General features: G+C 36.6%; 1 protein-coding gene and 2 long non-coding RNA genes across 5 annotated transcripts; 1 reads left to right on the top strand and 2 right to left on the bottom strand.

The window, feature by feature from the left end:
• Positions 1 to 259: 259 nt before the first annotated feature.
• Positions 260 to 2617, top strand: LOC113327061. Of its 3 annotated transcripts, none has more exons than XR_003348737.1 (3): positions 260 to 466; positions 1187 to 1757; positions 2323 to 2617. It is a non-coding gene; the product is annotated as an uncharacterized LOC113327061 (long non-coding RNA). The 3 variants fall into 3 exon arrangements; XR_003348731.1 differs by having other exon boundaries at positions 260 to 471; XR_003348725.1 differs by having other exon boundaries at positions 260 to 1757.
• A 1859-nt stretch (positions 2618 to 4476) lies between these two features.
• LOC113327050 lies at positions 4477 to 5864 on the bottom strand. Its single transcript, XR_003348714.1, has 4 exons — positions 5754 to 5864; positions 5555 to 5645; positions 4695 to 4749; positions 4477 to 4618 (listed from the first exon to the last, which is right to left on the bottom strand). It is a non-coding gene; the product is annotated as an uncharacterized LOC113327050 (long non-coding RNA).
• A 70-nt stretch (positions 5865 to 5934) lies between these two features.
• On the bottom strand, positions 5935 to 8671 carry LOC113277397. Its single transcript, XM_026526531.1, has 6 exons — positions 8545 to 8671; positions 7831 to 8285; positions 6521 to 7523; positions 6334 to 6430; positions 6054 to 6247; positions 5935 to 5953 (listed from the first exon to the last, which is right to left on the bottom strand). The coding sequence occupies exons 1-6, from the start codon at positions 8580 to 8582 to the stop codon at positions 5935 to 5937; spliced, it is 1806 nt and encodes a 601-aa protein (XP_026382316.1). The 5' UTR covers positions 8583 to 8671.
• Between the last annotated feature and the right edge of the window lie 3541 nt (positions 8672 to 12212).

Genomic DNA, 12212 nt, shown 5'->3' with positions numbered 1-12212 from the left:
TGCGCGATTTAGCGATGAACGATTAAATCACGGGATAAATCCGACAAATGTTTTAGGTTTTAAGAGGCCCACTAAATAATATTTTTCTCGGCGCCCAAACATGGCTAGCCATATTAATGCTACGTTTGTAAAAGTTTTAGAACGGCTAGCCACTGGCCTTGGTCACATTCCACCAAGCCCCAGAACCTCGAATCGCCCGGGACCATAGCTAAATTTTTATTATCTAACCCTAAACTGTAAGTCGTCCTTACATCTCTACTCGACAGCTACTCCTTTTTCTCTTCTACCATGGAGACTGACTTTCACCGCCGCTACTCCATCACCCTAATTAAGCAACCACCATCAATCAAAGACCTTTGGTGTTCTTATTCTTCTTATTCTTCTCCATTGTTTGAATCAAAGTGAAAAATGAATCAGTAAAGAACCATCTCAAGTTCTCAAATAAATTATTCATATGAAATTACCAGTAAGGTGACTTATTTTTGTTTAATTCTTATTTGGTATGTAATTAGTGAATGAATTTCCAATTTCGTGCGTTTTTCCTGAAAAAAGGAACCCTAGAATTTATGATTTGGTATTTTTCGATTTGGTGTTGTTTTGATTAGGGTTTGTATGGGTTCTAAAATGGATGAATCTTCTCAATCATGTGCGATAGTTTGTTAATTTTTGCAATCATAAATCATTATTCATGGTTGATTTTAGATGATATTGAGTAGAAGTGTTTAGTTCTTGTAGTTTTGGATAAAATAAGAAACTCTAGACGTTCTAGGATTGGTTTGTGTTTATTATTGGTATTGGTTTGTTTTGGTTTGTGTTTTGCAATCACTAGTAATAGTAGTAGACATGCTATGAGTGTGGAATCATGTATTGGTCCGTAAGATGGATTCTGTCTCGTATCTTTTTTTGTGGAAGTCAATGAATTATATACACACAGTCACACACACTATCAAATAGTGTAAGATATGTTTCAAGTTTAAATTTGTTTTCATAATTCAATTGCTACAACCTACATGGATCATTCTCATTGTGACTTCCAGATTTTTTTTCGTTACCATAACTCAATTTTTGCCTATCCATGACTGCATTCTCACTAGGATTCGACTAAGTAGTAAGTAATTGCACCAATTATTATATTGTTATTATGTAGGAAAATGATAGATTTGTTAATTTATTTCTTGTTACAAAGATTTTGGGTCCTCTGCATACTACCTTTATGAACCTTGAAGAAAGATAATAAAAGAGTCTTGAAGGGTCAAGGGAGCTCGAAGACGTTATGCTTGCAATTCAAGCTTGGTCTAATTGAAGTCTTTCAACTTCGGCTGCTTGGATCTTTGTTTAATCTTTATATCCACTTGAGGTTAGTGATACTAACTTAACTTGCTTCAGGCGTTGGTGGCGGCATATGTTTAATCCCTATATCCACTTTGATACTCACGTGAATGATTTTTTCATTTATACTTGATTAATTGTAAATTGGGTTGTGGTTGTGATACTTGCATAAGTTGGTATCCTCCCTGGGGGTTTGTTGCAGTGGATAAAAATGTTGTTGGTAGAAGTTGGCTTCAGGTGTCAGTGGTTGGTGATATTTATCTTGTCGTTGTTGGTGATATGGTAATTTGATGAAGAAGCTGGTGCTTCTGCAACTGGTGGTGTTGTGGGCGGTTGTTGGTGTTTCAGATCTTGACCGTGTACAAAGATTTAGCTGCAGTGGTGATAGTTTTGATCCATGGCAAAAATACAAGCGAAAGCTAAGCAAGGTAAAAATTTATAACTATTGTTATATGATTTTAGTTTTATCCGATGTTGCTTAAAGCATACATCATATTTTTTTTTAAGAATTTTGGAAATAACAAGTTCAAGTTTTGAAGTTGAAGTTCCCACAATTTCCATCCATAAACTGTGTAATAGGCACTTTCTGTTGAAGACCCCTTTAGATTTATAACGTTTGAGTAGAAATGGAAGAGCGTACTTTTGTTTTTAGCCAATGTCATCACTGGTACATGCCTTAGATCCGCCAGTATGCACTTTTTGTACAATATCATGTAAATATACACGTTATCAATTTTGTTCCTTTATTGTCTAACTTGTAGTGTGTATAAGATTTCTAGTTTAAATTAAGTACCGTTTTTTGAAAAATAAATCTGGATTGCGAGACTATAGTACTATTATTTGTTTAATTGCTTTATGCGCATTTTTATCCTAAGCTATGTTACTTGGACCAGTGTGCTTCTTGTATCTTGAAACTCCAAGTTTTATTTGTTTGCCTTTTCCTATCTAACTTTGTTGTGTCTTGTTTCCCTTTCTTTTTGGTTACTATTGTAGGTACAATTGGAAGCCCAAAAAATGATTTCCAGGTTATGGTTGTTATGATGACGATTATGACTGCAAGATTCATGGATCCACGTGATTTGTTGTGCGATAGATGGAATAATTGGAGAATTTCAAGAGCTTGTGTAGGAGAGCAACCAAATTAGAGTTGCAAGGTGACAGCACTTTGGATTCAGTTTTCATGCTAAAATGTAATTTTGCATTGCTAGAATTTATTTTTAAAATTGTATTCATGGATTATATAATTATGGATGTTATTTTGGTAGTTATAAAAAGTTCATTTCAACCATTTTGTTAGCATTCTATTTCATTTTCAGATTTCTTTACTTTGGTTGAAATCAAAATTTTATTACCACATTCCATTGAACCAAACTAAGATTTAGATAAATGAAATCTAAATCCGAATGAATTTCGGATTCGCAAAATAGAAAATGACTGAACGTGGCATACATTAACCGTTATTTTATTTTACATACAATGATTGTGATACTTAATAACATATTGTGTATGTGACTTTAAATTATAAATTTTATCCGCCATATTTAATAACGTTCTCTGTTTGTCATTTATAAAGAGTCACACCAAATAAATAACGGTTCGAATAACAAATAGAAACCGTGATAAATCATGTTTTATAACAGACTTCATTCGTCATTTATACCTCCTTCTGGACTAGTGCGACTACCAAATGATTGGTTTCTTCAAGTGGTTCAGATTTTGAACTTGAATAGTGCAAGAAAAGGATAGGTCTGCAGAAACGAAAAGAGACTTGTAGGTTTTGGAAGCTGCCATTCCGGTGCATGATAAACATATTTATGGTTCAGGGAAGGAGTAAAATCTCCTCTGAAACTTGTTGTTTTTCGAAGGAGTGAGAGGCAGAGAGACGGAGGAAACGAGGGAAAAAGGCAATGGAGCGTTCACCGGCCTTTTTGTACTGAGAGGGCCAGTATACCAACGTGGGCTGGTCATGTTCAAGTGGCAAAGGCCTAGTATCGAGAATAAAAAAATGAAACCTATTTTGGGACACCCTCAAATTTTTTGAGGGTTCGGCTGATAACCTACGTTTTTGCCTGGATTCGGCTGATAACTCAAGTTTCGGCTGATAACTTTTCAGCCAAATTTAGACAAATGTTTGCCTCAAAACATTTGAGTATGCCTCAAAACAAAATTCAAAAAAAATTGCTCATAGTTTTGCAGCATTTCCGATCTAGCAAGCTTCGCCACAACCTGCCATTGTGAACTGGCAAAATTTTCATTTAGCAAATATATTTGCAAGTAATATTACCACTAATCATATGTAAAATGTTGGCAACGATGTTGCTATATCAGGAGAAACAAAATGTTCGAACGAGCCAACTTTTTTTTCACCCAAAATAGAGACAGTATTGTTTGAGAACAAAACACCAAACAGAACAACCATTTAAACTTAAACGAAGGCATCAGAATCAATACAACATGCTTTGCATTACAAGAAATCCCACTTCCATTGGGCAAATCCAACAATCCTGACAGTCTCAATTTCAAGAACAGTATCCCAGTGTGAAATTAGTTGGGCTTTTTAATAAAGTAACCACCTTTTTGAACCATATTTAAGAAACTGGCCGTTTTTTTGAATCTTTATATAAACTGGCCGATATTGACATTTTCCATCCCGTTTTTTTTTCAAAAAACGGATTTAGGTAGTTAACTGGCTATGTGGCAGTTAACCTGCTAGGTAAAAGACGACTTAACCCTCGTCTGAGTTCATAACCAAACCAGTATCGAGTCAACTCGGTGACTCATTGCAACGGTCGGATTTGTAGCGGTCGGATTTGTAACGGTCAGATTCAGCTTCATTCATATAAATTAGGCCATGCAGAGAAGAACCATATTATTTGTCATACTCAACAGATCAAAAAAATAAAAATAAATAAGACATGAGCCAAAATGAAGTAAACTCTCCAGGCAGCAGTAGCAGCAGCAAGGTAAGATTAAGATTAAAACAACCCCTAATTCCATGTTCTATCTGTGCACAGGGAATTCATGATCCAAAGGTATGTCCTTGGATTTATTCCAGGTGCAAATATATACCATGTAATGGTATAAGGCAACTATTGTGTTCAAAAGCAAAAGAAACAAGCGAAAAAATGTTTCTGAAGTGTTCAATTCCAACCTGTCAGTACTTTGAATGGTTTGACGATGCCATCGATCCTGTCAAATGCAAGATGGTGAAATTACCAGTAGAGAATGGTTGTTACGCTTGCGGAGAATCTGGTCATTGCTTCAAAAACTGCCCACTGCAAAATCAAACCTGCAACAAAGATCACTGCAAATCAAAGATGGAGATGAAATTTTGCAAGAATGAACACAACAAGAACATAGCATACCTCACTTGTACAGATTGTGACGGTTTTAAATGGGTCTCAGATGAAGTCTTCATTGCTGCAAAAAACAGAATTATGCATTCAAGTTTACAACTTAATGCTATATGTAAGGAACTCAACAATCTGAAAATGTAACCTGCAAATGTACTAATAAACAACTTGCCACTTTTGATTCAGCATTAATTCAAGTCTACAAAAGAAAAAAATATTGTCTTCTTAAACACAAAAAAATCAGAAAACGGATCTCAAATCATTTCTTCTTAGACTTTCTATTTCCCCTTCCCTTTCCTTGTTTTATATTCTGAGATACAGATCAAATGCCAAAGAAATTCTGATAAAGGTTATTTATTGTAGAGGGTGGAGTAGAAGATGGTGCTATAGATGGCAGACTCATAGGTGTTGTGGAAGATGGAGTAGAAGATGGTGTTTCCAAAGGCTGACTGCCAGGCCCTGTAAAACATTCACCAACAAATGATGCCGTTCTCTTCTTCTTGTTTGACTTAGCTGCACCCCTAACTCCGGTGGTCTGACTTGGCTCTATGTTTCTGAAGGTGAAGCTTTGTGCATCACATTCAGTCCTTTGCCTCTTTGCAGTTGGATTAGATCCCACTTCACCACCAGCACATGTTCTTTTGTTGTGGTTAGTAAAATTTCCACATTTCCCACACCTCCTTTTTGTCTTCTCAACATGAGGTTCATCATAACTTCTTACCCTCTTGCTCTTGGGTCTTCCTGGTTTCCTACTGTGAGGAGGGTTCAAGATCTTCTTGTTCATGTTTGGCTGCAAGAACAAATGCACTTATATCAATGTAGTTGAGAATATAAATAGGGCATATAGTTACAAATTTAAGAAGAAAAAGTACCTGGACCCATTCACTTTTATCATCTAGTGGTGCAAAAGTTGGTGCATATGTGGCCTTATAGTTCTCCACTGAATAGTAATCACTGCAGTACCTGCTCAAGCAGAGTATGTAAAGGTTAGTGCTAGATACATTTAAGGCCTAGAAATTGCATAAATAAGTTCTGAGACAAGGTACAGATTTAAAAAAAGAGAAATCTTACTTTCTCCATTGTGGCCTTATGCTATGCAATGCACTCACTGCATGCATACAGGGGAACCCCCTCAACTGCCACTGCAAACAAGAGCAAGTCTTGGCAAGTATGTTCACTGTGAACACAAAATTCTTTGGACTAGTCACCATATATAACTCTCCAGCCACACAAGGGTCAACACCATAGTCAGTCACAAATTCCAACATTTTCTTAATCAATATAACAGCAGTAGGAACCAAATTACCATCTACCCATGATGCAGATTCAATCCTCCTATTGTACCATGTACCCATCACTAAGTTAGCATACATTATTCCTATCATTATAATTGGTTTATTTCTTATCTTGTTGATCATATTGTTAAAAGACTCTGAAAAATTGTTGTTCATATGTTCACAACAGTGAATAGGGTTAAAAAAGGCCCTGGACCATGTAGCAGGATCTTCTCTACTGAGATAAGCACCAGCTGCAGCACTCTGTTTCACAATATTGTCAAAATGTTCCTGCACAGCCAATCAAAAACTAGCTTAACTTGACTGTCAAACAGTGCATAAAACCAATAACAAAGAACTGTTGTGAACTGTCAAACCTGAAAATGCTTTTCTTTGTATGCTTTTGCTGCATTCCATAAAGAACTGTATAATTCAAGACCCTTGTAATCCTTCTTGAAATTTTTGTATAAATGTCTGCATTTTAACACATTGCAATTAACATAAGGCCTTTATCTGATCTGACAAACAAAAGAAACAAGAAACAAAGTTAGACAAGAAAGTTACCTCCAACAGTATCTGTGGTGATGGCCAGGGAACACTATACCAACAGCTTCCAATAAACCTTTTTTCCTATCGGAAATGAAAGCCACTTTCACTGGATGTGCTAATATTGCATCCTTCAAATGCTTCAAAAAAATGATCCAATTTTCCTTTGTTTCAGCTCTGCATACCATAATTCCTAACATTACTAACCCATTCTGTCCATCAAGTGCAGTTGCAGCCATCAATACTCCCCCATATTCCCCTGTTAGATGGCAGGCATCAAGCCCTATAACTCCCCTGCATGCTTTTCGCCAACCCCTCATTGCAGGTTCAAATGAGAGTTTCATGCTTTCAAAGGTGTTATTCACTGTGTCAAAAGTGAACTTAGCAACAGACCCATCATTGCATTTAGTAAACATCTTGCAGAATGCTGGTACTTCATTGTAACTTTCTTTATAGTTCCCATATAATGACTCTAAAACTAGATTCCTAGCCTTCCATGCACACTGATATGGTATATTTACTCTCTTTTCAGCTAAGAAGTCTTCCTTGATTTTATAAGGGTCTGGAACAACTTTTTTAGGCTTATTCTTCATCTGATCAAGAACAAAATCCTTTACAAAATGAGGATCAGCAGATCTATTCCTATTTTGGGGATCCCCTTCACACTTATGTTCCAAATTCACTTTCCTAAGAACAAAAGTCTTCTCACCCTCTTTCTTGCTAGCATACACAAACCAAGGACAATCATGTTCTGTTTTAAACCTACACTCAGCCTTAATTCTAGAGGGAGCACTTCTATCCAAATTATATTGACACTTATTAAGAACACAATAACCCCTGAGATGTTTCTTAAATTCTTCCTTATTTGCAAATCTAGTTTTTACCTCCATTTTGCTAGGATCTACTGGAGTAAAAACTTCTTCTTCAAGGAAAAGATCTACATCATGCTCACCCTTCATGTACTGACCAAAATCATCATCAAAGTCATCCATGTAAGCAGGTCTTTCATCCACATCCTTACCTGCACATTCAAGATCAACATCAGTACCATATAATAAGTTACAAATTATAATAAATGAAATCAGTTATAAATGAAATATACCTTTTTCTTTTTCTTTGCCTTCTTCTTCTCCTTCTTCTTCTTCTTCTTCTTTCTTTCTCTTCTTGTTCTTCTTCATCTGACCCATACTCAATGTCTTCATCACTGTCATATACTGGAGGAGCTTCTGGATTCTCAATTGGGTGACATTCATCTTCTTTGGTGTTTTCCAGCTGAATATTGTCCACATCTTCAACAAACTTAACTTCATTTGTAGCTTTTGACTGACTGCAACCACTGCTACTAGCCTGAGAATGTTTGGACATGGGCACATCCATGAAACTCAACTTTCTTGATGCACCTTCAACTGATTTATCCACACTATTTAGCCTTGGGGATCTTCTAGGGGTGGTTCCCTTACTAACTGTCTTCTTCTTTGGTGTAGTCTTTGGAGTCCCAAACACTGTGTCTTTCATTCCCATCCACAAACATATACATCCATCCTCATTTACAAAAGAATCCTCCCAAAAATTATCAAAATCATCATTGTTTAACAATGGCAGTGGCAGACATTCTTCCTTAAACCAATATAAATTAAACTTCTCTTTAACATCCATAGACAAACCCTTATACACCATATACTTAAGTGTCATCAACTCTGTTTCATCTCTATGGCAATCAGGAAATACCAAAGTCTTATTCTTTGGCTCCGCATATACACTGATATTCCTAAATTTGAACTGACTGCAACACAAATGAAACAAAATCAGATATAAACCTATGAAAACCCAATGAAAACCTAATTAAGCAATATTACTTAAAATCAAACACCCAATCACGAAAATTAAGCCCCAATTAAACAATAAAAATTTGGTTTCAAATAAACCCTAATTACAAAGGAAAAAAAACAGAAACCCTAAAAATCAATCGATCAATTAAATCAATTAACTATCAATACAATGATTTTCATCATATATTAAGTCACGGGTTTCGTTAATCTTACCTTGATTCAGACTGTTTCAATCCCGGTTTGTACCTCATCTTCACTGTATCACCACTATCTCTGAATCCCTAAATATGTAGAACTTTTCTTCCAAATACACTCTGGTCTTTCACTAACATCTATGTCTTCAGTAAAAACAACTTCAATAACATCAGTTTTCTTTTTCTTTTCAAACAGCTTCAATACCTAACCCTAGTTTCAGAACGAGGGAGAAAGAGAACGAAGGAGAAAGAGAACGAGGGAGAAAGAGAAAGTGTGGTGAGAGATTACACCACACGGGTATTTAAATGGGCAAGGGCACAGTCGTAAATTCTCCTACCGAGTTTGACTTATTCAACGCAGCTGACCGATCTGGTGGGCCCAGGTGTCAACTCTAACAGAAAGACCAGTTTCTAAAAGAATTTAAAAGCTTGGCCGGTTTATTAATTATATGGTTTGAAGCAGGACACTAAACAACACTGTTCTAAAAAGATTTCGAGTAGCACTCCAAACACTTCATTGGTAATGTCATCCTCCTTCGGTCCTTCCTGCCCTTCTTTCTACCCAAATGACAGCAAAAATAGTAATGGCCAGATTTCCATACCTTTATTTTCCCCTCTCTTGTGCTTCCAAGCTCCTACGGCAAATCAGCACCTATTACCCAGTCCAGCTCACAACTATCCATCAAGTAGTTCCAGATCTTTGAAGGAATATATGGCTGACAGATTCTTCATCTTTATCACAGAGAGAGCATCTAGCACAAGTGATTGGCACAGCCTCCTCTATTGAGATTATCCACAGTTAGCAAGGCATTTTGAATAGGTCGGCGCATGAAATGTTGCACCTTGTGTGGAATGTGCTTAACCCAAATAGAAGAGCAAGGGAAATGTTGTACCTGAAGAGATTGGTTACAACACAATTGCTGACTGCAGAGCATGTTGAGTTAGCATTACGAAATCCCAACTGATGGTTAGCCTGAGATTTCTTATTTCCAAACCACCGCTTTCCTTAGGTCTGCAAATCTTAGTCCATGAAAGCCAGCAGATTTTCTTCTTTTCTCTTGCTGCTCCGGAGAGAGTTGTAAATCACATACATCTCAAAGAGATAAAGATACGCTTTATTGGACCTAAACTAACTCTACTCAAACAACTTGGCTTTCACTTCCAGAAGCTAAGTTATGCACCCCATCCATGTCCTCAGAACTATTAACATTGTTTGGATGCTAAACATCTTGAGGTTCTGAAAGAGAGCAAATACGGAACAACTTCCTTGCAACAACTGCAATCATTTGGCATGGAAAAACAAACCAAGATAATTTATGTAAGAAACATATCTGAAAAAACAATCCTAAGCTCGTAACAAAACACCTTAACCTTAAGCATAAAGGTTCCTCTCTAATTTACATTGCCTCTGAAAAGCGGCAAATTTAGCCTCATCAGCAAACATCGTTTTGAAGGCTAACAGTAAAATAAAATTGCTCAACCCCAGGGGTGGAGACAGGATACTGCAAATAATGGTGCAAATTGCAACGATATAACACTATCTGTTTGCACCATTATTGCACTATCTGTTTCCTCTGGCTAGCTTTTAGGTATGGAGCAACTTCCCCTAAAAAAAACACTATGGTCTCCTTTAGGCAACTAAGGTCTGGGGGGAGGGGGTAATTGCCCCTAAAGCCACTTTCATCTCCTGTAATCAGCTAACGTCTTGCGGGAAAATGCCCTCCCTTGGCGTTGACTGGATCATCAATGCTACTACGGTGTACGGTCTACATTATTACTGTTTTAGTGATAAAAAATTGATTTTAAAAAAAAAAGACTTGAGTTAAATAACAGGCTGGCATCATCAGTGATATATTGCTAATTCAACCTGAAGTGAAGAGGGCAAAAAAGAATAAGTGATAAACCAAACGAGCACCCACCCTGTGATAACCCAAAAGAGAACACCGGGATAGATGATAAAAATCCCACCCAAAAAATAATAAACAAACCAAACTACACCTGTCCATAGCTATAGAATTTTGAGAAAAAGAACAACGGTGAACTGCGATAATCCGTAGTACTTTCAACAGTTGATGTGAACACTGAGTACAAGTCAATTCCCCTTGGATAGCAATGAAAAAAATACAGAAAATGTCATAACACTTACATGAACAAGCAAGAATATATTCCTGTAGACCTTCTAACGCTTCCTTTTTACCGATGCACATCGCACAAGCCATCTTCTGAAGCTTCTCTATATTCATCTGCATTTGTACGAGAGAAAATTAGGGAAACAAGACTGCTTTCCATGTAGTCAAACTTCTAAGATGAAATTGAAACCAAGCAAGGGTTAAACAGTGGGGGAAGGAGGGAAGGCTCAAAAATATAGCTTGATCAGAATGTACAATATATACTGTTTTCAAACCTTGCCAGTATAAGGATGGAAATACCCGACTCAGCATAATCCTTTAATACTTTGCACTATTTGATCACCTTGACAACCAGTTAAACAGTAAATAATGTTAACGACTACAACTAACTATGTTTTCCTTCTTAAATGGGTTCATCTTCTTGGGATGATGTTTTTAATAGTAACTTAACGGCTTAAATTATTAATACTATGATTTGCTTCTAAACAAGTAGTATACCAGTAGTAATAGTTATTAAAGTCGGCATAATTTTTAACAGCATCAGAGAAAACGAACTCATATTACCTTGATTATTTCATACTCTCTGACAGCAACCATCTTCACATCTTCAGCAACTCATATTACCAAAATTGTGGAGGATGCAGCTTCAAATCTTTCAGCCGCTAAATGCAAGGAAGCCAGTTCCGAAACAACAGTCTGTACTGTCAACAAAACACTTGTATGATCTGAGAATACACTGCCCACAGATAACGTCGATCATTACTCATGTAGTGTGTCCTGTGTTAAGTACCAGTCAGACTAAATAAAGGATATATTTAACAGTATAAGGATTAAGGATTCAAAGCCGTTCCGAAACTTGTTAAATAAATTTTGGCAGAAATAACCTGCGTGTAAAAATCTCATAGCTTCCGACTTCTAATTATAAAGCATATACCCACTCTCTGGGGAAATCAGATGGACATAAGAATAGCCTGGTGGTTTTCTACATCTGTTTTTATATTTTTTGACTCGCGGTATAATAGTCAATTGACTCAGTTCTGGATAATTGAAAATTAACTAAACAGAATCAATCCTAAACTCTTGCGCGAAAAGTTAATAAGATGGTTGCATATGTTTGTGACAACTGAAGCTCAGACAGCACTTCTGTATTGACACAGCAAGAAAGTAGTCAAACTAACCAGTGAGGGTTCTTATAACAGTTTGCAGATTATTTTATTTATTAGTGCAAAAAGGTAAAATAAAATGGATGCATATGCCACTCGATAGCTGAAACTCACGCAAGATTATTGTATTAACAATGCAAGAAAGTAACTAAACTACATCACATATACAGAGCACAGCATCAACCAAGGTGACCTATAGTAGTGAGATAAGAAAGAAGTACTGTGAAAAACTTACTTGTTCAAGAGGCTTTTAATCTCTGGTCGAATGTAGCCATCATCAGGTTTGAAATCTGCAGTGCAGTTTGACATTTCCATGGAAAAACTAAAAATGCACCCAGATCCCTCTGGTCGAATGTAGCCATCATCAAGTTGGAAATGCAGTTTGACATTTCCAA

This window comes from Papaver somniferum, chromosome 1, assembly GCF_003573695.1.
Source record: "Papaver somniferum cultivar HN1 chromosome 1, ASM357369v1, whole genome shotgun sequence".
NCBI classification, from domain to species: domain Eukaryota; kingdom Viridiplantae; phylum Streptophyta; class Magnoliopsida; order Ranunculales; family Papaveraceae; genus Papaver; species Papaver somniferum.
Note: the sequence above shows the minus strand (reverse complement) of the source record. Positions and strands in the feature narration are given on the sequence as shown.